A 25091-nucleotide genomic window follows, 5' to 3' on the forward strand; every position below is an offset into this window, starting at 1 on the left:
TAACCTGAAGGCTTCCAGATGCCGCTACTCAGTTTTTTTTTTTTTTTTTCATGAGTCTCATTGAAGATGCAGCACATTTGTGGAAACTTCTCTGAAGGCATCTGAGTAAAAGTATAACTGTCTGTAAATGATGATAAACTTTAAAATGGCCATGATTGAAGTCTGACTAGAGTTCATGACAGTGCAATTGACAAAGGAAATTTAGTTATTTTTGTGACATACACTTTAGGATAATAACATACCAGGACATCAGATTTCTAGGGGTCTCATATAATTTTTAGAACACTTAATTTTAATAACATATCTATATAAGTATAATGGGAATATCATTTATTTGACAATGCTTCACATGTAATTTAACATACCAAATAAGCCTAATTACCTTACTTTCTCAAAAAGAAATCTTTGAAATGTTCTGCAGGCCCTTGGGAACACCTCAGATTGTGGTCAAAAGATTTTACTTTAGAAATTGATTTTTGAAGAAAAAAAAAAAAAGAAAGAAATTGATTTTGGGGGCCGCTTGCGTTAAGCATCTGCCTTCCGCTCAGGTCATGATCCCAGAGTCCTGGGATCGAGTCCCATGTTAGGCTCCCTGTTCAGTGGAGATCCTGCTTTTCCCTCTCCCTTGGCTGCTCCCCCTGCTTGTATGTGTGCTTTCTCTCTGTCTCTCTCAAATAAATAAAGTCTTTTTTAAAAAATTGATTTTGGGATGTATGTCAGAAATATCAAAAGGTTTGAGCATTTGATTAAATAGAATGATGTCATTATGAAACAATATTTAATTATCCATTTAACCACAATGACAATATAAGATTTCAAAGGCAAATAGAGGTTACAAAGTTCTGAGCAAAATTTAACTCTTTTCGTTTTAAGACTCAGGTTTCATAAGCAATCAAAGAGCTGATAAACATAGGAAATTATTTTGGCAAATAGAATAATTATTTCTTACGTAGATAACTTAAAAGGTAAAGAAAAACTTTTGTTTACAGTTTCTTAGGGAGAACAGACCAGTAGTTCAAGTTCAAGACAAGTAGTTCAAGTTTGTAGTTTTAACAAAGAAAAGGCCAAAAATGTTGTACTGGGGTACTTTTGATATTAAAACTCATTTACTTATTTAAATTTATCCTCATCTCAGCCAGTGGCGACCACACATAGTTCCTTTCCAAAGATTGTTTCTCCATAAATCTTCTACAAGGTTCTTTTTTAATGTTTTTTTTTTAAAGATTTTATTTATTTATTCATGAGAGGCAGAGACATAGGCAGAGGGGAAAGCTCCATACAGGAAGCCTGATGCGGGACCCGATCCCGGGTCTCCAGGATCACACCCCAGGCTGCAGGCGACGCTAAACCGCTGCGCCACCGGGGCTGCCCTACAAGGTTCTTTTTTACATTCAGATTTTGTCCTAAATTTTCCCTGTTTAAATAACCAGCCCCACTTGAAGACAAAATTATTTTCTTTTTCCCCAACAATAGGTATTTTCATTCCTCATACTTTTTCTTATCAAAAGCACGTCTCATTTTCCTCACCTATCAACTTGTTTCCCTTGTTGTTTCCAGCGGTCTTAATTACATTTGTTAGAATTCTTAATGCTTAGAAACCTTAATTTCTAGTGGAAACTAAGTAGTAAGCAATTGTGAACTGTCACACCAGAATTCTTTAGATTGGCAGATTTATATTTTATATGAATGTGGTTCCCCCCCCCCCATTTACTTTCAGTAAAACACAAAGTATGATTATGTTTCCTTATTTTATCTTACTGGAAATGATCTAGATAATCAATGAACTCATCATTTAACTTAGCAAGACTTTAAAATTTTAGGTTATGAAAGATTTTGGAAGGTATTTAAAAGTTTACCTACAAACCGTTTTTATTTACCTCTGTTTAATTTACTTGTTCTTAACAGTTTTGCCCAGACTATCCATAAAACTTGATGAGGCATCAGACAAAATCAGCCGTTACTCTGGTTTTTTGCTCTGGCAGATTTTGCAACGGAGATATCATGAACTTACTTGACTTTTAGTAAACACAAGCAGAATAAACGTTTTATGTTTAATGCTGATAACTCTAAATACACGTCTGCTTTAATTAAACCAGCAACCTTAAGTTAGTTTTAATACTGAATATTGTCCCAGATCACTTGAACTTGAAAAACATTTGGGTTAGTTTCTGAGTTTTAGAATGGCCTGGCCTTACAAGTGCTTGCCTTTAACTAAAGCTCTTTTACAAATTAATTTTAGTAGTATCATCCAGAATTAGAGAAAATATCTCACATTTACAATATACATGGACACACCAAATAATACACAGACAAGATACAAACAAAACCTTAATTTTGTTTCTATTAGGTGCAGAACAATTTTGTTCCAGTATTCTGATCTTTATAATATGTACGAGCCTTGTGAGAGGAATAGGTGAAGCTTGGAGATTGGTGAGCTTTAACCTGTTTCTAGAGTTGCAGTTTGGGTTTTAGGGGTTTGTAAAAGAAAGACAGGTGTTCCTAATTCCCCAAAGGCCTGGATTACAGCCTGAATATCAAAGGATTGGTCCATGTTCTTATTTTTTTTTAACATTTTATTTATGTATTTGACAGAGAAAGAGAGCACAAGCAGGGGAGCAGAGGGAGAGGGAGAAACAGACTCCCCACTGAGCAAGGAGCCTGATGGTCCCAGGACTCTGGGATCATGACTTGAGCCAAAGGCAGACATTTCACCCACTGGGCAACCCAGGCGCCACTGGCCCATATTTTTAACTAAATTTGCTTCTTTATATCAGGGAGAATTTTAACTAAGATGGGAACCAAGAGATTTATGACTTTGTAAAATATGCATAAAGCATTTTAACAAAGCCTTTTTTTTTTTTTTCTGGGTACAAAATTAACCCTTGGCTTTAGTCTCTGAACATTGGCCTTTTGCAGATCACTTGACTAAGGGCCTAGGAGAAATTTTGGTCATCTATTTGCTTAGTGAAGCCAAAGTTATGAATATAGTCAAATAATCTAATTACTCTCTAAATGGGGTAGGGTAAAAGGATTTTATAGTTTAAAAGATCTGTGCTGTCCAGAGAATGTGAATTCTTTGGCAGTGGGGTAGTCTAGGATACAGCTGCAGGAATGCCCAAAGCGGGCAGAGCCTGATCCCAGAGCCCTGGAGAGTAGGAGCTGTGCCAGCCTTATTGCCAGTCTCAGTTGCTTTTGTTAGATTTATATTCTGGCTTTCAGCTTTTACATGAGCATCCCAGCTACTTAAAACCTAGAGATTAGGCCAGAATGAACTCTGTAAATCTTGCAGGGAGAGGGAAGTTAAAACAGGCAGGTGAGTCTGGATTTTAAGGGGAATTTACTTTGTATGTGGACATTGGTTTTTAAGTCTTAAGGCTAATTTCTGTTCTTTTGTCTTGTCAGGGGAGTCCCTGAGGCTAGCCATTACACTAATAAGACAATTGAGAGCTCTTTTCTTTTCTTCTTTTCTTTTCTTTTCTTTTCTTTTCTTTTCTTTCTTTCTTTCTTTCAATTTCTTTCATTTCTTTCTTTCTTTTTCTTTTTTTTTTTTAAATAACCAATTTAAAGGAACCATTATCTGGCCATTGGTGAGTAGGATCTATTAATAGCAATTCAAACCAATAAGCCTTTTAGTGCCTTAACCAAAGATGAAAGAGGCTTCCAGAAAAGGGCATAGATGACACAGACCCCATGATTCAAAAGTTTACTCCCAAAATTAGGCTAAGAAAGCAAAGGGCACAGGCAGTAAGGATGGTGCAGTGAAAATGCTGTCTCTAGTTTTGATAACAAGAGAATGTGAGATGTCTCCAGTCACAGGCTTACTAATCTGTAACACCAGGCAGGTGCTTCTGGGATGTAACTTTGTAGCACTGATCAAGCAATGAAGGTTGAGATGACAAAAGTTCCTATGGACTGAAACCTCTCATGATAGACACCCCCTGAGAGCTGGCATAGCTGGATGGAGAGCCTCAGATCCTCATCTGTTCAGCCGACCACCAAGGTGTACCCTCTGGATGGTGGAGACCAAAGAGCATATTCTCATTAGTCATAAGCCGAGCTCTTAGGACATAGAACACGATGAGAGGGAAAGTCTAACAGCTTTCTGTAAGCCTTGGGCCTCCTGGAGCCATACTAGTATCTAAGAGGGATGTGCTATGGGATTGGGGACTGTGTATTGTTTTAGAGTGGAGTGTACTTCATTGTACAGTTTACTTGATTTTGGCAAGTGATCTAGGGTCAATCTACCCTGTTCTGTGACCAACTTATCCTATCACGACAGTCTTCTTGGGGTGGAGAATGCTCTAGCAGCTTTTAAGCACTTGACCCGGACCCACCAATTTTGTGGCTTTGGCTTCCAAGATGTCCCTTAGCAACAAGGATAACAAACAATGTAAAAGACACAAAGGAGAATAAAGACCATCTCTGGGAGGAAATGGGTCAGTAACCAAATTTAACCAAGGAGTCACTAAGCCCAAGGAACTAGTTATACAAACATTTTCTCCTAATGTAGATGTAGAAAGTAAGAAAAGACCTCTCACCAGTCTCGCTCCATCGACTCTGCAGGTAGAGATTCTGGGAGACTGACATGGTAAGAAATCTCTCCTTCTGTGGCTACTTGTCAGACGTTCCAGGATCTCTCAGCTGCAGTACTGTCCGGGCAAGTAGTGGCCAATGAGTTACAGGATCCTGCCAACTATGCCAACTGTCTGCAAGCAAGAATTCCTGTCCCTTTCTAAGGACATTCCTGTCCTTCTAGCCGGACTAAGAATCAAATTAACATGAGACAGATTAAGAGGAGAAAATCCCAAATTTAACAGCATACATACAGGGAATCCACACAGACATGTAAATTTCAAAGATGGGCAAAGTGAGGCATATATTTAGCTGGGTGGTGGGGGGTCTCCCCATCCACCGCTGACAAATCCACAGGCAGAGAAAGGAGCAGTAGTAAAACAAATGAATTCATTTCATTGAGACCCCCACTGGGAAATAGCCCACACTAGCATCTCAGATGGTCTCCACAGAGTGCTGGAGGTACTTCCCAGTTTATATGAGGAAAATGCGGGGCAATACGTGCAGGTGGGTACACCTGTTGGGCTCAGGTGTGTGGGGTCTCCCTGGCTCAGGGCAGACATGATTGCTTCAGGGGGTAGTTTTCGTGCTCATCACAGATACTTCGCTCACAGGGTCTTTTGCCTGAATTAAGAGAGAAGCTGGACAGAAGAACTGAATCAAAAAGTTGGAGGTCAAAATGCAGGTGGATGAAGTCCTCCTTCAAGTATGTCCTTCTGAACGAAGGAGAAGGGGGCAGGGTCCGGGATTTGACAGGAAAGGAATGCACTTCTCAGGGCAGTGAAAAGATATCTTGTAATTAGATGGTTGCCCTGCTGTACAGATGCGTCACTCAGATAAAATTTATCTCAGCGAGCGAGCCTTATTCTGGGAAAGACCCCAGCGTGGATTCTTTTTGTACCTTAGAGAAGGGCAGAAGTTTCCTCTGAGCTGCAGGGTCTCGATTGCCTTCAGTTTAAAATAATCCAAATACTAACATGGTCCACCTTAGAGCAACAAACCCAAAACGTGATAATCTATCCATGTCATCTGGGAAAGAGTTTCTTAGTATCTGTGGCTGACTGGGACCTCAGCCCTGCCATATGTTAACAGCTTTCGTAATGACACAGGTGAAGCCATGGAAAGCGTATGTAACGAGCTTTCTGATGACTCTCGACAGGGAAGGATGAGCTGTGGTTGGGTATAGTTAGATGATGGCTTCAGAATCCAGAAAACTTAGTAGGTTGGAGCATGACTAAATCTAACAAGATAAAATTTTACAGGGATAATTTAATACTCGCTGTTTGATGCAATATAACAACTGCACAAGCACAGATCAGGATTTAATTGAAATCATAGATTTTTTTAAAAAGATTTTATTTATTCATGAGAGACAGAGAGAGAGAGAGGCAGAGGCACAGGCAGAGGGAGATGCAGGCTCCATGCAGGGAGCCCGATGTTGGACTCGATCCCACAACTCCAGGATCACTCCCTGAGCTAACGGCAGATGCTCAACCACTAAGCCATGCAGACGTCCCTGAAATCATATATTAATAGAAACTGAAAAGCACTTAAGTCATAATCATTTAGAATAAGGACAAATACATCTGCATGTATTTAGGGCATAATAATGCTCTCAGTCTATTAAAGGAAGTTCTTTTTCTTCTTATGATCTTGATGGTTATGTAAAAGCGAGATCTAGGAGGCATTAACTATATGATTTCACAAAAAGTCAAATGAGCGTGCTTAAGTAAAATAAGCTCAACGTTTGAGGGGTGCCTGGGTGGCTCAGTCAGTGAAGCATCTGCCTTCTGGTCAGGTCATGACCCCAGGGCCCTGGGCTTCCCTGCTCATGAGGGAGCCTGCTCCTTCCTCTCCCTCTGCCCCTCCCCACTGCTCACCCTCTCAAGTGAATAAGAAAATCTTTTTTAAAAAACACAAGCTTAGCATTTAAAAAGGTGAACTAGTCATATAGAAATACCACTTACATGCACAACATCGGTTCTCAAGGACCATGTTATAAAGGATCTGTCTGTACTTTGAAATTTTAATTTTAGTTTCTATTTGAGTGTCTCTGTTTTTAAAATGAGAGAGCTACACTACCGAAGATTTAGAGCTTTTCCCAACAGTTAATTGTGATTTATGCAAACCAGAGAAGCAGATGCTTAAGAATGGGGACTTGTCTCCTGCATCCTGATCCCCACATGAACTTTTTTGCTTGGTTGGTTGGTTGGTTGGTTGGTTTTGTTTTGTTTTGTTTTTTTGCATTTTGAACTGTTTAATTCTCTTGTTCATTTTAGGTTCTAGTGTTTTCTTTTTGCAAAATAGGAAATGCAGTAGTGTACTTATTATATCCAGTGCTTGTCTTTATTTAGAATGTCTTAATAAATCTTTGGTTTGGGATTATTGGATTGTATCGACTTGAACTGTCTTCGTTGTGCAACAGGATCTGAACTCACATTAGCTTAGGCACCTGTGGAAATGAGATGTTGGCTCTTTGTCTGACAGCAGGAGACGTAGCCTCAGGCTTGTCCTTCAAGTGATCACCTCAGAACATTCTTTCTCTTTGCCATTACACTCCACCAAAGATGGACTTTCTCCTACCTCAGCTGGTTAGCCTTTGACAGCATTTTCAGAGAAAAAGACCCATGCTCGCCAGAATCTGTATCAATTTCTGGGAAAGAGTTCTCCTTATCCCTATTTGGTTTATATGCTTACCAGTGGCATGGAGTCAAGCAGGAAGTTTCCAGAAGGAAGGGACATGGAGCAGACAACATAACAGATGTTTACAACATAGCCAGAAAGTATGAATACTTTTATACCTCTCTCTCTTCTCTCAAAAGGAAATAATGTGTTAAGGATGATGGATTATGCACATACCAGGTGTGTGGTGGCACATTTCGCATTCCTGTGCCTGGAACGTCTGGAGCTTTGGATCCGCTAATGTTTATTTTTATTTGCAGCTAGGTAATGGAACTGATGTTTAAGATTGCAGTCTACTATCCCCTCACCTTCATCTGTAATACTTTTTGGTATTGCCATTGGAGAAACTAATTGTTGTTGACATATGTGTTCGACATACAGTATCACATCATCTGCCCAGGAACCGAGTAGAGGTTTAGCTCCTGAAAATACTTGAGTCATTTCTTAAAGTGTAGCCAACACTGGGAAAAGCAGTCAGAAAATGGACCTCTTCTCGAAGGCCATAGTGGGACTGAAGCATAGTGGGACTGACGGGCAGTCGGGGTGGGGGCCAGCATCTTGGAATCCTGTTGGTGGAGGAGAGGAGCAGTCAGATGGAAGCCAGATACAAGGATGGGAACAGGAAAAGCAGGTGAAGGGAGGCAGTGCCCCAAAGGTTTACATTCTAGGGGCCTCTAGGCTACCTAAGCTTGGGAAAAGTAACTGCTCAACTTTGTTTTCTGTTGACACGTTCTTGCTCATTTGGGGATGTGCTTTTTTCATTCTTTTCGTTCTCTAAAATTTCTCTCAATTCTAATTTTTAAGAAGCATCTCTGGGTTTTATTTTGTTTTTTTAAGGCTTAAATCAGTGTTTACATAAACCTACAGTGTTTATATACATTTTTCCATGGCTTAAAGTTCCATAATATTTAAATGTGTAAGGGAGTTTCCATTATTAGTTTTTGACTTGTTTCATCAAGTTGGACATTTGGTACACAAGAATAGTCTTTGGTATTCTGTAGTGGGGATTAGCTAGATTTAGCTGCATTAAAAAAAAAAATGTTAAGCAGGATCCTTAAGGAACAAGAACCAAACAGCAGGTTGCTCATCCGGCTCATTTGTGTATCCCAGGAAGCCCAAGCCTGTGCTTGGCCCAGGGACCCTCCTCATGCATTTATCTGTATCTGCCCTCGTTGCATGAGAAATTGAGATTGGGGTGATGCGGTTTTTTAAAAAAAATACCCCACAACATGACCAGCAGAATTCTAACTGCTTTTGCAGCAGTATGAGAAAGAGCCATCAACACGGTCTTGTTGTCCCATGTAATGACTCCGTTCAGACTTCTCAGTGCCTGCAACCTGCTCCCTATACCCCCTGCCCAGCCTCTGGATGGAAGTCCAGGAGCTGATGCCAGTTTTGTGACTAACCATTTGTTTCTTTCTAACATTTTGTTATGAAAAAAATCTCAAATATATAAAAATAGAAAAATCAAAATCATTTTCCATTGAACACCATCCACCTATCATCTAGATTCTGTAAATAACATATTACTCTACCAACTTTGTTGCATATTCATCCCCCCAGTCCATTTTATTTCTTCTGACGTATGTCAAAATAGTATTTGGAGGGTTTTTTTTTTTTTTAACCTTTTACCAGTAGATGTGAATCCTTTATCCTTGTTCTGAGTATTTCAGGCATCATTAAGCAAGTGTGGGGGAGCACGCTGGCAAGCAGAAGGGCCTAGCGCAGTTCTGACCATATGGTGGGTGTTCAGCAAGTATCTTGTTAAATGAGTGCAGTTCTGTTAGTCCTATTTGACTAGCTCTGTACATATACTTGAACTTGCCACTTAGAACAGTTACTTTTAAAGTAACTCATCGGTTTCCTAGGTACATGTTATCTCCAGTATATGAGATGGACCTTCTTTTATGAGATGGTCCATGAAAGACGATAATTTAGAATTTGAAATGGATTAAAAATATATTAAATACTATAAAAATATATATATCTATTGTTTACAACAGTGATCATCTTGGAATAAATGCATAGCGGTTTTCCTAGAATCCATGTTTCTGGGTTGACACCTTTAGGAACCTCTTGAGGAAGAGGCTGAAGGAGCAGCCCCACCTCCCGTCAGCTAGAACAGCTTAAGTCTGTTTGCCATGAAATTAAGATTTTGTTGCAGGAAAAGTTTGAAAATCCCAGCTGTTAGGTTACCTGACCAGTATACACAACCCTGTGTAGGCTTCCGTATAGGGGGAAATATTCTAGGAGAAGAATGTAAGTATATCTCGCTACCCAGATCTTAAGTTCTGAGTTTAGTTGGCTAGGGGTACCACATTATTAAAATTCATCCCAGTGGCTCTAGATAAAGAATAGCAAGAGTTTTCACTGCCAGGGAATAATTTGAGCATGTATGCATCTTAAATGAGTGTACATGTGTGTGTCTGTATGTTCCTTCAGTCCCTGAGATTGAGTGTGCCCAGAATGAATGATATCTCCATTTCCACTTCTTACTTCCTTAAAGAAAGGGTATTGGGGTACTTAGGTGATACAGTAGGTAGGATGTCTGACTCTTGGTTTGGGTTCAGGTGGTGAGCTCAGAGTTTGAGACTGGGCCCTGTGTTGAGCTGCATACTCAGTGCGGAATCTGCGTGAGATTCTCTCTCCCTCTGCCCCTGGCCCCATCACTTGCTCCAGTATGTACTCATGCACGTTCTCTCTCTTTTTCTCAAATAAATAAATCTTTAAAAAAAAAAAAAAAGGTACACTCCCCCCCCTTGATGAAAAGGGTGTGTTTTGAGAACATTTTGGGGGCTGGTCCCTGAAAGCAGTGTAGGCAGCTATGAGAAACCTTCCCTGTTTCCAAAACAGAGCAGGGGCCCTCACCATTGGTGTCCTCTTCCTCACAATAGGGCTGATGAATCATTTTGGTAATATGTCTTCCTTTATTTCAAAAAACCACAGCCACAGTCATGAGTGTTTGTTCATACCAGCATGTTTACAAAGTGTATGATAAAGATTGTTTGGTTTTTTACTGTGAAGTTTACATTTGTAACTTCCTCTGTTGCTATTCCCAACAGGCTCGGGTTATGTATGACTTTGCTGCTGAGCCTGGAAATAATGAACTGACGGTTAATGAAGGAGAAATCATCACAATTACAAATCCGGTAAGAGAATGAGTAGATTTTTAAATCTGATTTGCTCTTAAGGACTTATATTTTCAATTTTATTTTTTTATTAAGTTGATCATTCAAACCCACAGGAATTTCTTCCCTGTTGTTTATAAAGTATTGATGGTGAAGTAAGACTCTATTTTATAAACATTGAATAAAAGCTCAGTCCCCTAAAGGTAGTTGTATGGGGTTCCATCAGGCAGAAATGGAAAGAGATGTCCCATACAGATCCCAGACAGAGCACAAGTGTAGAGATTTGGAAGTATGGTTTCTGGAAGTCACAGCTGTGGCTGATTAACAGCCTATGAGCCAGGTGTTTGGCTGAGTACTACACATGTATTTTTGATGTGTTTTCTCCATGAACTCTATGAGCTAGGGACTTTTTTTTTTTTAAGATTTTATTTATTTATTCATGAGAGACACACAGAGTCAGAGACACAGGCAGAGGGAGAAGTAGGCTTCATGCAGGGAGCCCAATGTGGGACTCAATCCTGGAACTCCAGGATCACGCCCTGAGCTGAAGGCAGAAGCTCAACCTCTGAGCCACCCAGGTGTCCTGAGCTAGGGACTTTTAATCTGTGTTTTACCGATGAAGGTAATAAGACGTAGAAGATAAGCAACTTGACCAGGATCATTCTGTTTGTAAGCAAAGATCCAAAACCACATCTGTTGGGTCTCTGAGCCTCTGCTTTTTCTCTCTTCTGGGAACTCTACATGTAAACAAGGGTCCCAGGGGTCCAGGGCACATATATACCAGTAGCAGACAGGCTCAGAAAACTGGCTTTTTGAGCCAAATCAGACAGAACCCATGGGCCAGGCTGTAGACTTTGGACTTCATTTGTAAGTAGTGGGTTCATTTAAGGGTTTTATTTTTGATGTTGTTGTTAGGCAAATGAAGTGGTGAGATGTACATTTCCAGGAAATTAATCTAGCATAGGTGTATTGAGTGAACTGGTATGGCTGGAACCTGGGAATGTAGCTTAGGTAATAGCAATAGGAATTGAAAAGAAAGCTCTCCACAGGAGGCTTTGCCAAGTCAGACCCAGAGGACTTGGTGCCAGATTAGGTACTCTTGGAGAAAGAAGAGATAAGGATCCCTGCGACGTTTGACCTTTGACTTGAGAGAATGGTGGATTTATTAAAGTATGTGAGTCAGGAAGAAAAACTTCTTTGGAAAGATTAAGTGAGTTTATTGTTAGATATGTTGAGCTTGAAGAACAGTAAATAATTAACCCTTTCCTGTAGCTTTGCATCAGTTTAAAATGGAAATGTTGAGCTGGAGGTGAGAGCTGGAGATAGGTCGTCTCTCTGGATACCTCCAAGACTAGCATGTGAGGAAGGTTGCCAGGTCAGCTGGAGATGTGCTGGGAAGGGAAGGAGGAGATGCAGGCGTTCCCCTAGGTCAGAGGGACAGAGGGCTGGGGGAGCACAGAGACCCAGGAATGACCAAGAGGATGGAGGTTTCTTGATGTTGATAGTATTTTCAAAACCTGTTTTATATGTTTTACATACAAAAAAAAAGAATTACTGGGTAGGAAAAATATATGTAGTTTTAGATAATATGCCAAGTGTATATAAGTACTTAGGTTCTATTTTTAATCATAGGAGAGATTAAAGATTCTTTATCTGATTTTTTTTAATGAAATAATTTTCATTTCTTGGTAAAACAGTATTTTAAGTTGCTGTCATGTCAAAAATGGACAGAGTTGTGGTTTAAAGTGATTTTTAAAAAAGAATGTGTTATTGGGCACCTGGGTGGCACAGACAGTTAAGCATCTGACTCTTGGTTTCAGCTCAGGTCATGATCTCAGGGTCATGGGATGAAACCCCATTTGGGCTCGGCACTGTGTGAGATTCTCTCTTCCTCTCCCTCTGCCCCTCTTGCATGTGTGCTAAATAAATAAAGTTTTCAAAGAAAAAAGTGTTACCTACACTCAGATATTAACTAATTGAGAAATGATTTATGAACTTAAGACAACTCTTCAGGTAAAAAAGTAGGATTTTGTGGAGATAATAGATTGAAAAGTAGAAATTCTGGTATAGAATATTTTACAATTTAGTTTAATATCACTTATCCAGAAGAACAAAGGAACCATGTGTCAGTTAGCTTTTCCTAGATACCAGGTAATCCCAAAGCTTAGTGGCTTAAGCAAACAACCATTTGTTGTTTTGCCTAGGGACCTCCAGGTTGAGCTCCCGCATGGGTCTGCAGTCACCTGGTGGGCAGCTGGGGGTGGAGTGCTTTAACACATGGTCATTCAGGTGTCCAGCGAGTCCACTGATAAAGGTTTACTGGCTTTGGTTGGGGTGTACAGGAGATTGGGCCCTCTCTCTGTCATCATCTAGCAAGCCAAATTGTTCACACAGCAGCTCTTTTGGAAAAAGTGTGCAAAGCCTCCTGAGGCTAGACTCTGAGAAAAAAAAACATTCCATATTTTTTTCTACCTCACCTCATTCTCTTGACCACAGAGGTCACAAAAGACAACAGAGATTCCAGAAGTAGAGGTGTCATTCCACTTCTTGACAGTCGGAGCTACAAACCATTTTTGTCATCTGCCCCCGACCAGTGAATAGAAGGGAATTACACACGGATAGGACTCCAATCCTTTAAATGGACTACTTTTCAGTCTTTGATCATTTGTTTGATTTTTCTTGTTTTTATATTATATCATTTTCTGGAGTAAAGAGAAGCCTTAAGAGTTTATAACTTTGGGGGTACCTGGGTGGCTTAGTAGTCAGTTAAGTATCCAACTGTTGGTTTCAGCTCAGGTCATGGTCTTCAAGACTGTGAAATCTAGCCCTACGGTCAGGCTCTGAGTTTGGTGGGGTGTCTGTTTGGGATTCTGTTTCCCTCCTCCTGCCCCTACTCCAACTAACGCACATGTGAGTGTGTGCACATGTGCAAGCTTTCTCTCAGATAAATCTTTTAAAAAATAATTTATAACTTTGAACAGTGCTAACTCTGTGGGAATAAAGGGCTTAACATTAATTATTTTTTCATGTATAACAAAGCAAAACTTCTGCAGGAAATTCCAACTATAATCTTTTTTCTCTCTCTCTCTTTTTAAACTTTATTAGGATGTTGGTGGAGGATGGCTGGAAGGAAGAAACAGCAAAGGAGAACGTGGACTTGTTCCCACAGACTATGTTGAAGTAAGAACTTACTGTCATAAAGCAATTAAACCTGGTCTCTGTCAAACATCTTTTTATGGATTATGGAAAGTAGCAACTTTATTTTTAATAAAAGAATTTCCACTGTAAAAGTAATATCTGCTAATTATATAAAATGTGAAAAATGCAACAAAGAAATGTTACCTGTAGATGCAACCAGGCTCCAAAGAGTGATTCCAGATATTTGGATTAAGTTCCTTCTAGGAAGAACAACTTTTAATTAATCCGAATAAATGTCCCTATTTTACCTTTGTTTATATTGTATAATCACTACTGTCTACACTGTTTATATTATAGAGTTCATTCACAAAATTGAAAGTTTTAAGTAGCTCTGCTCTGTCTGTGCTGGTTTAGTACCTATTTCTCAGCTCTTTGTCCGATTCCTGTAGATGGAGGGTCTTGGATGAGCTCCTGGGAGCTGCTGCCTCCTTTAAGCTGTGTTCTCATAAATGTCAAAGTTAGGGATCCAGTCCCTTTCCCTTCTGCCTGGGACATACCCACTCAGCTGGAACCCCGCCCCATCAACCTCCTGCCGCCCTCTACTGGTTGTCTGTAGGTCACTCAAACTCGAGTCCTGGGTACTTGGTCGGTTGCCTCTCTTCTCAGGTGACCCACCAAACCCAGGTTGCCTGGTGCCCTGTGAGTAAACTGGGAGCGAGATCAAGAACAAAGTGCCTGTGGTTTCCCTCCAGCAGGAAGGAATAATGTCCTGGGAGGATTTTTACCTGGGTGCCACCTGCAGAATGGAAGGCTGGCTGTCTACCTGTTATTCCTGATGGAGAGTTGGGGTGGGGAGTTTTGGACCCTCTGGAGAATCTGGTGAATCTGTGGCCCTTCTCAGAAATCTGTGCATGTACCCCAGTCTCATCCATGTGGTTCCAGAGTGTTTACAGGCCCCTGGACTCAGTCCACCTGTCTTAGGTTTATGTTGTGTTTTACCTCTGTGCACAGTGCAGCCAGGATCCTAAAAATGGGCAAGATGGAGAAAAATCTGAGGATTTAAGTTCGTGCTGGCATTAATTGCATTTTTAGAACTCTGCATAGTTCTGAAAAGGAACCATTAACATAGGTGTTCAAGAGCTCACTTACCTTTTAAGAATATAACCCCTTCATAATAGCTGACAATTTTGGCTTGCCTTTAGAGACTATAACTCTGAAATACCCCTAATCTATGAAAATAACTGTGGTTCTTTCTGATATTCAGATTTTGCCCAATGATGGAAAAGACCCATTTTCTTGTGGAAATTCAGTGGCTGACCAAGCCTTCCTTGATTCTCTGTCAGCAAGTACAGCTCAAGCCAATTCGTCAGCTGCCAACAGTAACAACCAGGTAAGTCTTCCATCATCTGGCTGGAAATGACTGGCTGTACTTAGAGCAGAGCAGCACATTTGTGAAAGCTCCTGATGCATCCTAGTAGTTGCCATTCCCTGAAAGCATAAACAAAGTACCTATTAGATGTCTGTGTGGCATTCTGTTGGGCATTAACAAAGAACTTGCCTCTGAGGCTGGCTAAAGACTGTCTTTAGAGTGTTCATTGAGAACTGCTTCTAAAAACACAGACCCTTTAAGATGCAAACATTCTCCCTAGCGGAGAAAGAAAAGCAGGGTCCCATGCTGAGGCGGTGAGTGTTAGAGCTCCAGTGAGTGTCAGAGCTCCAGCTGAAACCAAAAAGGATTTCTCTGACCTTAGCACATTTCCTACACTCTCAGAGAGGGAGCCCCCTCATCTTGCAGATGCAGTGCAAGTGGAAGTGGATGCAAATCCAGCACTCAGCACTATTGTATTACCTCTAGGAAACTTACAACCATGGGGTGATTTGAGAAAAATACACTGAAATTCCATAGTAATTTTAATGAGTTTAACTGCCTTAGGTGACTCTGCCTAGTTCAGTTATCGTTAAATGATTACTGTGGGTGAGTGGCAACAAAAGTCAAAAGATGGAGATCAAAATGTTACCGTTTCCTACATCTTTAGAAACAAATGGACTTCAGAGGGTGTTTCTTGATATTCTTTATGTAGAAGGTTTTAAATTATGTGAAGCCTGATAGTCATATCAGTAATTATTTGCTTAGTAATTATTTGCTTACAGAATGCCTATATCTTAACCTTCCAAGAGAATTTATTGAAGTGCTATTGCCATATGTTAACTGCAGATTTTATTCATTTTTATTTATTTGGTAAAGATTTTACTTATTTATTTGAGAGAGCAAGTAGGAGTGAGAGGAGGAGCAGAGGGAGAGGGAGAAGCAAACTGACCACTAAGCAGGGAGCCCTGACTCAGGGGCCTGATCTCAAGACCCCGAGATCACGATCTGTGCTGAAGTCACACACTTTATCAGATGTGAGCCACCCAGGCACCCAATTTTATACATTTTTAAATAGCTTTTGGTGGACATCCTGAATTACAAATTAGTTTGGCCCAAATATTTAAAATTCAGAGGCAAGGTAGTCACCATAGTTGAACATTTTCCAATATTTTGTTACTCTAGACTACTTGAGAACATTGGTCAGTTAAAGATTATTCAAGATAAAATGTGAAGAAATAGTAGTCAAGCCTTACTTGAAGTTTTACTAGGAATTCTCAGCATGAGCACTGTTGATGGCCGGGGCCTGAGCTTTGTGTTACACAGTTTAGCGGCACTCCTGGCCTCTGCTCACTACATGCCAGTAACATCTAGTTGCCCTAAGGTGTAACAACCAGAATTATCTGCAGATATTGTCAGATGTCCTCTGGGTGCAAAGCCAACCCAGCTGAGTTCACGGAGTTAAACAAAAACATCAGTGTTTGCATTGAGTAAAAGACAACATTTTAATAAAAGGGAATGATGCCGAGATGATTGTAGAGTAAATGAAGGAAGCAAAAGATGGAGAATATTCATCTGATTTTAATTCAGAGACCTACTTCAGCCACTGTCTCAGGATAAATGGAAGCACTCTGACCAAAATGCAGGATCAGGCCTAAGTCTTGTTATGAAGTAGCTTCCTTGGTATTTAAATGTAGCAGTAGGAACTGAGTAGCATAAGTTGAAATTTTTTCTTCCAGGTTATTTAGAAGAAAATAAAACTAACTTTTTGAAGGTGGATTTTACTAATCCATTCTAACAGTAAATCTAACCAAATCCTTTGAAAGCAAAGAAAAAGTGAACTGAAACTAGAAGTAACAAAATATAGAAAGCATGGCCATAATTAACTGAGCATTTGGATTTAATTTAAGTCAAATAAAAGAATTTTTTTTTTAGAGAGAGTAGTTGGGGAGGGGCAGAGAGAAGGGAGAGAGAGAGAGAATCCTAAGCAGGCTCCAGGCCCAGCTTGGAGCTGGACACAGGGCTTGATCCCACAACCCTGAGATCATGACCTGAGCCAAAATCAAGAGTTAGATGCTCAGTGGCACCACCCAGGTACCCCCTTCTCAAGTAAAAACAAGTTATAATAGTCATCTATGCTTTCAGTTATCTGGGATAGGAGAATAATTTAAATAGGCCAAAATGCTGATAATATAAACATCATGAAAAATGTCATGAATAAGAAACCAAGCTAACATTATTAATTGGTAGCTTTTAAAAATTTTGCTGTTAGGTTTACTCATTTGCTCATTTTCTGAATGTCAACAAAAAATACTTGTTTTTTCCAGGGATATGCCTCTTTTAGGGATTTTCTAATTACCCTGGCAGTGTGCTCTCTCCCTGAGAGCAATTTTATTTGGAAGGCAGGTATGTCAGAGGAGCTGGCTCTGCCCTCTCCCTGGTCCATGCAGGGCGCACCCCCCATTCCACTCTGCACGCCACTCACTTAGAGCTAGTATGCATTTGCTCTCCTCGGCACCAATTATTTTAAATTTGGCTTTCTTCCCACATTGGCAGGGTGAAGCCTCACATTCAGCTATGGGTTATCAACTTTCCGACTGTGGTATCTTTTCTCTAAATCCTATCTTTTTAAAAAAAACTCTCTCTAAAAGTTACTTCCATCTGCAGATCTCCTTGGATAACTCATTTTGAACTTATTCTTCAATTTATCTGAGCCTCCCTTGACTTTGTATTTTTAATCTATGGTACATTTCAGAGTAATTAGTTCATCATACATTTATAATTTAATATGTAAAATAGCACCTCCTCTTGTTTTTCTTAGAACTCCTAATTTCGGGTTGCTTGAGGTACCTTCTGGTTCTGGCTTCCTATTTAGCAGCCACAGAGGTTAAGTGTAGTTACTGGAGTAGAGGAGAGATCAGGGTGCATTTATTACAGTGATCTGTTGTGACCTTTTTCTCCCTTTACTAGTACGTGGGGGAGCCCTTAATCTGTAGAACATGGTCCAGTCGCTTGGCTATGGTAGAAGACTAGAAATGTAATGTCGAGGGAATATAACACGTTATTCTTTAAATGTGTTGATAAGCTTAAGTTGGAAAATAGTAAAGCTGGAGTTTTTTTCAGGTACTTGGAGAGAATATGGACAACTTTTTTTTTCCCTAACCTTAGAATATGGAAGACAATACAGAGTCTAACAGCCATTAAGGAAAGGATTGATACGTTTAAGTAAAGAAGTAATATTGAACTAGGAAAACTATTTCCCACACGCCACAGATATCGGCTGGTTAAGCGAATACATGAAGAACTCTTGCAAATCTGTAGAAAAGGGTGAATAGCTCAGGAGAAAAAAATGGGCAAAGGGTGGGAACAGATTTTTTTATTGGAAAAGAAGGGCAAATAGCTAATAAACATAGGAAAATACTTATTTTTAGAGTCTACTACTAAATGGTCAGAGAATTTAAATGTTTTAATACCAAGTGTGAGGAAAGGCATGTTCAGATAAGCATCCTGCTGCAAAGCTGGTGGAAGGATAAATTGATGAAGCACTTGGAAGGCAGTTTGATAGCATGTATTAATATTTAAAACTCATACACTCTGACCTAGCAGTTTACTTGCGGAGCTCCTCTTGGAACACAGCCACATGGCAGGAGCTTCACCATACACGGTTCCAACAGCAGGAGGCTGGGACACACGTGTCCAGCAGGAGGGGCCTGGCCAGGCGAACCAAAGGGCAGCCACACAGGGGGAAGCAGTGCTCCTTGCAGAAGCATGAGTGTAAATGCAGATGTATAGACGTGGACATCTGATTGTTTTTGAAGGCACACAATATGGCTGATACTAGCTTTCCTGTGCTTAGATACCCACCCACCACAGATGTAGATTGTAGCGCATTTATTGAAGGATAACCCAGAAATGAATCCAATTCTCACTGTTTTCTTACTCTTACACAGATTCAAAGTTGCATGAGACACTATTGTAATGTTTTTAGAAAAGAAGAATAGATTTTAGTGGTTGATGAACATTAGTTTCATTATTATTTATCTAGTATTTTATAGCTTCAGTAGTGTCTCACACTGGTGCCAGTGCCACCAGCCATCATTCAAAGATGCATGTGGATAGTTGCCCTAGTCTGGATTTTTACCCAGTTATCAGTGTTTAAATTAACAACATTGCCTCAATTCTGGAAAGCTCCTCACTGTGGCTTTTTTTTTTTCCTCACTGTGGATCTTTATAAACCTCTTGGATGGCAGCCTCTGTGGATTACACATTAATCAAAGGTTCTGTGAACCTAGATGTTTCACCTTAAGGTTTTGGACTCGAGAGATTTGTTTTTCTATCCTCGTTAGATGCTAGCAACATAGATCTCCCTACCTACGAGAGATGGCTTGCTTGTTTGTCTGTGGCACTGCATCCCAGGGCTCTGGAGTCTCTGTCCTCTGGGTCCCTGGCTCTTCGCACCTGCCCCCCTCATGCTGACTCCCAGAGCAGGACACTGCCATCTGTCACAGGTGGCACCTGAGCCCGGCAATCAGCCCTGCGTGTGACACACCAGCTCCACTGTCTGAGCTGTGCGCCTTGGCCTCTGGAATTTGGGTGAGGACCCCCGGTTGGAAGTGCAGTCAGCAACGGGTGGACAGTTCATAAATCCTCCTCATCATCATCTCCCCTCTCCCCTGCTCCGGGGGATGTTGTGGCTGCCTTATCCTGTTCCTTCCAGCCTCTCTCTGTCCTCTGCTGCCATGGAGATGTCTCTCCAGTCTTGAATGTTCTCTTCAGTGTGCTCCTTGCTGGCCATCTCTGCCGCTCCCTCCTGGACTGTTGACATAGCCTGAGCCCATCACTCATCATCTCCCCAAGGAACTGGCTTCTCCTCCTCACTCTTCCACATCTTCATCTCTCCTCAGACATGTTCTTAACTGCCCTCCTTTCATTCCATCCTGAGACCCTCACCGAGATGGCTATGGACGGGAGTGGCCTGCATCTTTCTGGTAGGAAAGGGCAGGAAAACTCACTTTTCATCTCAGGACTCTCACTTTTGTGAGACTGGGGTCAGCGCCCTGGCTCCTGTTCCTCCGGGGCCTCATCTGGGAAATCTTGTAGAATGGTAGGAATGAGTAAGTGGAGAAATAGTTCTAAAGTGTGTAGAGCAATACTTGGTACTCAGAGGGGACTTAATAATTGTTCGTTTTATTTTTTTATTTTTTAAATATTTATTTGAGAAAGAGTGAGCGAGCGAGAGAGAGAAAGCAGGAGCACAAGCCAGGACAGAGGGAGAGGGAAAAGCAGGCTCCCCGCTGAGCAGGGAGCCCTACCTGGGGATCGATCCCAGGACCCTGAGATCATGACTGGAGTCAAAGGTGAATGTTTAACCGACTGAGCCACCCAGGCATCCCTAATTGTTCATTTTAGTGTCTTGTATCACTGCCTCTAAAATAAGACACTAAGTATGTCAGTTCTTTGCTTGAGAAGCTCTCAGGGCTCTCCCATTGCCTCCTGAACCAAGTGCCCAATTCTACATGTTGAGAGAGAGAGACATCTATGAGCAAGTGGTCACTATCCTGTCAGTAATCAGCCAGATACTAGACAGTGCACAGTAGGGACCTTGTGTAATGAATTCATCCGCACTTGAGATGCAGGTAGATAATTTTCCAGCCTCAGTTGTATTTGTCTGACTCCCTAGCATGGCCCCATCCTTCCCTTATCCTTCCCTAAGTATCAGGCTCCAGCCAGACTGGCTCTTCTCCAGATATGCCCTGTGCTAGCGCCCTTCTCTTTGTCTTTTGCTGTCTCCTCCCAGAATGGTAGAATGACTCGTTCTGTCTTTCAGGTCTGCCCAGCCCCCAAGATTCAGCTCAAATATCATGCCTCTTACGAAGCCATCATCTTTCCTTCTCCCCTTTCCATCTCTCAATTCCCTTAGTGCTATTTGTGACTCGTATCACACATTATTTATTTGTAAACTTGCAAGCTTGGTGAAAAGCAGAGATTTTGTCTTATTTTTTCTATTCCCATAACCTATAGGAAGCCTTGCACCATAATAGAGTGTTCTACACATGTTGGAATGATTTGTTGTGTTCTTTCATAAATATAGCAAAAGGTATTTTACAGTGGAAAATGTTATGAGATTGTCTGATTTCAACCTAAATTCTTGTCAAGGGAGGTTGTGCTGTTCTTAACATTGGCTGTAGGACTAGGAGCCATCGTAACACATCATTCTACCACTTGCTGGTTTACCCAATCAGAAATAGTTCATTCCTTTACAGGAAATCCTCTGGGATTGTTAATTATTTTTTAACCGTTTAGATATTAAATAAATGCTCAAAGTTAAGTGGGTATTTAGGGAAATGACATTTTTTCAGAGATTTTTCAATGTAATATTTGTTGTGAAGGATTTTTAATTGGTTAAGGGATAAGGAAAGCAATAGTAATTTTATGTTAGAACTACGTTTTGCTTTCTCATTTCTCAAAAAGTCCATTTTTAGGCCATCTTAAGGCCATTTTGTAACTCACTTAAAAATAAATCAGCAGAAGATTGTTCCACATGGGTATTAAGTTTGCTTATTATTTCATTATCTCAAATAAGATCTGTAATGCCATAGACTTCTCATAATTGCTTATTGAGATTTCCTCCTTACATAATCCTATTGGAAAGGTTCTCTCTGCCTCCCCACCCCCACATGAATCCCTTTTAATGGGTTATAGGACTTTGTAAGGAAGGTTGTAGACGTAGACGTCTGTTTAAAGGATCTGCTGACATTTTTCTCCAGAACTGCATCAGGCCAGTGATACTAACTTTCCATGCTTTTTTTTTTTTTTTTTTTTTTTTTAATTACAGATCCTTGCTTTGTATAAGACAGCTTTATGCATTTAGGGAGCCTTTCCAAAAGTACATGCCGTGACATTCATTGTTGAGGGTGGTTTGTGATTGTTGTTTGTTTCCATCTAACAGGAAACAAATGACAAAAGCGAAGGGTTTGTTTTGTTTTGTTTTTTACCTTAACATTGCTTTGATGAAGGGCCAGCCAGCATTGTTTATAACACAACCCATCATTAGAAGTGTCCGTCTGCCCATCTCTCATGGACCTTAATTAGATCCATCTGGAAGCTACTTGTAGCATCATCCTGTTTGGAACATAAAGCTACCTATTTTAAGACTTTGTGCTAACAAAATAAGTAAACTCTCCAAACTTATACAAATATTTCCCATTTCTTAAGACAAATTAATAAAATAAGTTTTAATTTTTTGTATTTAAAAAATAAATACCTGGAGTTGACATCTGAGGGTTCAGAATTTGAATTAACAAAGGTTTGTTAAACCGGTTAAACTTTTTGGGTAATTTCCAGTCAGTACAAAGAGTTTAGTTGGTTCTGGTGATCTAACCTCATTTTTAAAAATATGTACAGGTTTTCTATTCTGACCAGTGGTTTTGTGAAATTAGTAGAGGTTCATCTGAATTTGATAAATTATAATTAGATAATGCCCTATGAGCCAAAGATCTATAAGGAACAAAACTGAAAATTTTACAAATTCTTCTACATTCTGAGCAGAAATGGTTAGGCTCTTTACATAAGAGAATTTTATACCCTCTGTAGGCCCTTTTGGGAGAAAGCATTCAATCTTTGTCAGAAACTGTTGAACTATTCTTGGGCATCACAGTATTTGCCTTCTGTTCCTACTCCCTAATACAATTGGCACACTGTCATTACATGTCTGATGCAGGAGAAATATCAAATAAAAACTTTGGTACCTCAGTTATGCAGATGAGTTGTCAAAACAAAAGAATAAAAAAAAAAACATAAATAGCCTCAGCCTTCACAGAGCAAGCAACTTTATTTTCATTCCTATTGCATATCCCAGGACAAAGTCTTGCCCTAGAAGTTTCTAGTTACAAAATTCCTTCCTTCCATCTTTGCTTCCAAGCAGGAGACCATGTATGAGGATGTAGTGGAATGAGAGGCCACAGCAGGATTAGCCTGCTGACAACAAACGGAATGTATGAACATGTGCCAGAGGCACAGCAAGACTCCCTTATGTGGTCACAAGGGGAACCCTCAAATGCTTCCACGGCCTCTCCTCCAAGGTAACAGTATAGTTGTGAGCCCAAAATTCAGGACTTCTCTTACCTGGCACACGTATCAGACCAAGTGGTCTTCATGACTTATATTGATTTGAGCATCTCCTCTAAGGAAACCAGGTGGGCAGCTGGAGCCGTGACCACTCATTGGTTTCTTTGAGCCACCAGATATCCTTTGGACTTTTGTTTGCTGGTTTGGTAGAAAGCCAAACAGAAAGCAACCTTAATGAAATATGTGTTATCTTTTTCATTCTCAGACCTCAGTCACCCTCAATGTCCGGCCTAGATTAGGAGAACACACAGAGAAACAGTAGTGGACTTATTACCCTTCTCCACATCTTGTCCCAGTAGCTCATGTGTGGCTGCTGTTCTAATGTGTGCAGTGAAAGTTGTCCTTCTCAGACCACGTCTTGTCTGCTTACTGGGAGACCAGTGAATGAGTAGATTTCACCACTGTTATCCAAATAAGCCCTTGCCCTGTTGTCAGAAGTAGGAGTTTGCTTCTTACTGGCCCAGGTCCCCTAAGGATGTCATATAAGAAGCAACAAAAACAAAACCAGAACCCGTCATTTTTGTGGACTAGTGTTTTTATTTTCTTTAAAAATAATTTTTAAGAACCCTTTATTATTATAGAAGCAGTACATACACACTATAGAATATTAGAAACGTCAGGCTAGCAAAAAGAAAAACATCACATCCCAAACATGCACTGCTGTTTACACTTGGCATATACCTTATTTTTCCCACGTGAACATGGTTATCCACGTGTATACCAATACGAGGCACAGATGATACATACCATTTATAACCTTTTAAACATTGACGATCCTTTTCACTAAATTTTCATCTTACATAATATCCAGACCAATTTTAATTTTCCAGCAGACCCCATAATGTCCTCCACAGCCTTTTTATGAACTGGAGTTTAGCATAGGACCAACTGTTATGTCTGGTTACATCCATCATGGTCCTTCACATGTCACGTGTCTGCTTTCTTTTTTACTCTGACACAGCCAGTTTCCCTGTAGGATTCCCATCTCATGGATTTGTCAGATTGTCCCTTTGGTATCATCCACATTGTTCCTCTATTCTCTGTGCTTCCTGTAAGCTGGGAGTTGCACCTAAAGGCTCAGAGAATTCAGAGTGAACATTTGGGGCAAGAATATACCATAGAGTTGACATCAGAAGACATGTCTGGTCAGCCCACTGGTACTGATCAGAATGACCTCAGGTCACAGGTCAGGTTTATGACAGTCTTGTGCTTCCACTGTCTAGTTCTCTTTGCTCATGACCAGAAGGTAATCTGCCTGGTGTTAATTCGGTGTATTAACCATTCACCTAACGGTTTACCACCAGTTGATAATCATTGCCTGAATCAGTAAGGCTATTTCTTCCACATTAGCTGAGGTGACTTCCTTCTGTACAATAGCACTTTTCCTTTACTAGTTGGAGCACTTACTACCTTGGAAAACAGTTTCTACTGGAATTAGGTATAGATGTCTGATTCTTTCCCTTAAGCTATCAGTTTCCCAGGTAAGAAGTTGCTCTAACAGCTGCCTCAGGTGGCAACAAATGAGTTTTCCTGTCTTTGTTTTTTTTGTTACTGTTGTGAACCTACAGGTTTCCATTGATCCAGTGTGTTCCCTCCAATGTGGGTTTTTCTTTTTTATGCTTGAAATTATCATCCCTTGGAAGCCCATTCAAAGTGTTTCCTCTCTCTCAATATCTGGAAGCTTTTTTGCTCTTAAATATTATTGCCGATTCTGTTAATCTGTGTCATTACTGGGTCAGTTTTGATTGATTTTTCTCGTTATGGCTCATATTTTTCTGCTGCTTTTTGTGCCTGGTGAATTTTTTTTTTTTTTTTTTTTTTTTTTTTTGGCCTGGTGACTTTTTTATTGGAGGGCAGACCTGGTGATTTTTACCTTGTTATATGTTGGGTATTTTTGTATTCCCATAAATATTTGGGGGTCTTGTTCTGGCACACGGTTAAGTTATGTAGAAATAGTTTAATCCTCTCACATTATTTTTAAGCTTTTTCAAGTGGGACCAGAGCAACGTTTGGGGGTATTTTTGCCTCTCTACTGAGGCAAAGCCCTTTTTAGTACTGTACCTGATGCCCTGTGACTC

The 25091-nt window shown here is 40.3% G+C and overlaps 1 protein-coding gene across 8 annotated transcripts in view; it reads left to right on the top strand.

Moving 5' to 3' along the window:
* The window catches only part of SNX9 (sorting nexin 9), a 114607-nt gene that overhangs the window by 40386 nt on the left and 49130 nt on the right, over nucleotides 1-25091 (top strand). For all 8 annotated transcript variants that reach the window (XM_077898317.1, XM_077898334.1, XM_077898288.1 and 5 more), the window contains exons 2-4: nucleotides 10317-10403; nucleotides 13488-13562; nucleotides 14785-14910. In XM_077898317.1, the coding sequence (XP_077754443.1) occupies nucleotides 10372-10403; nucleotides 13488-13562; nucleotides 14785-14910 (233 nt within the window). In that variant the 5' untranslated portion in view covers nucleotides 10317-10371. The remainder of the gene's footprint in view (nucleotides 1-10316; nucleotides 10404-13487; nucleotides 13563-14784; nucleotides 14911-25091) is intronic.

Source organism: Canis aureus, chromosome 1, assembly GCF_053574225.1.
Source record: "Canis aureus isolate CA01 chromosome 1, VMU_Caureus_v.1.0, whole genome shotgun sequence".
NCBI classification, from domain to species: domain Eukaryota; kingdom Metazoa; phylum Chordata; class Mammalia; order Carnivora; family Canidae; genus Canis; species Canis aureus.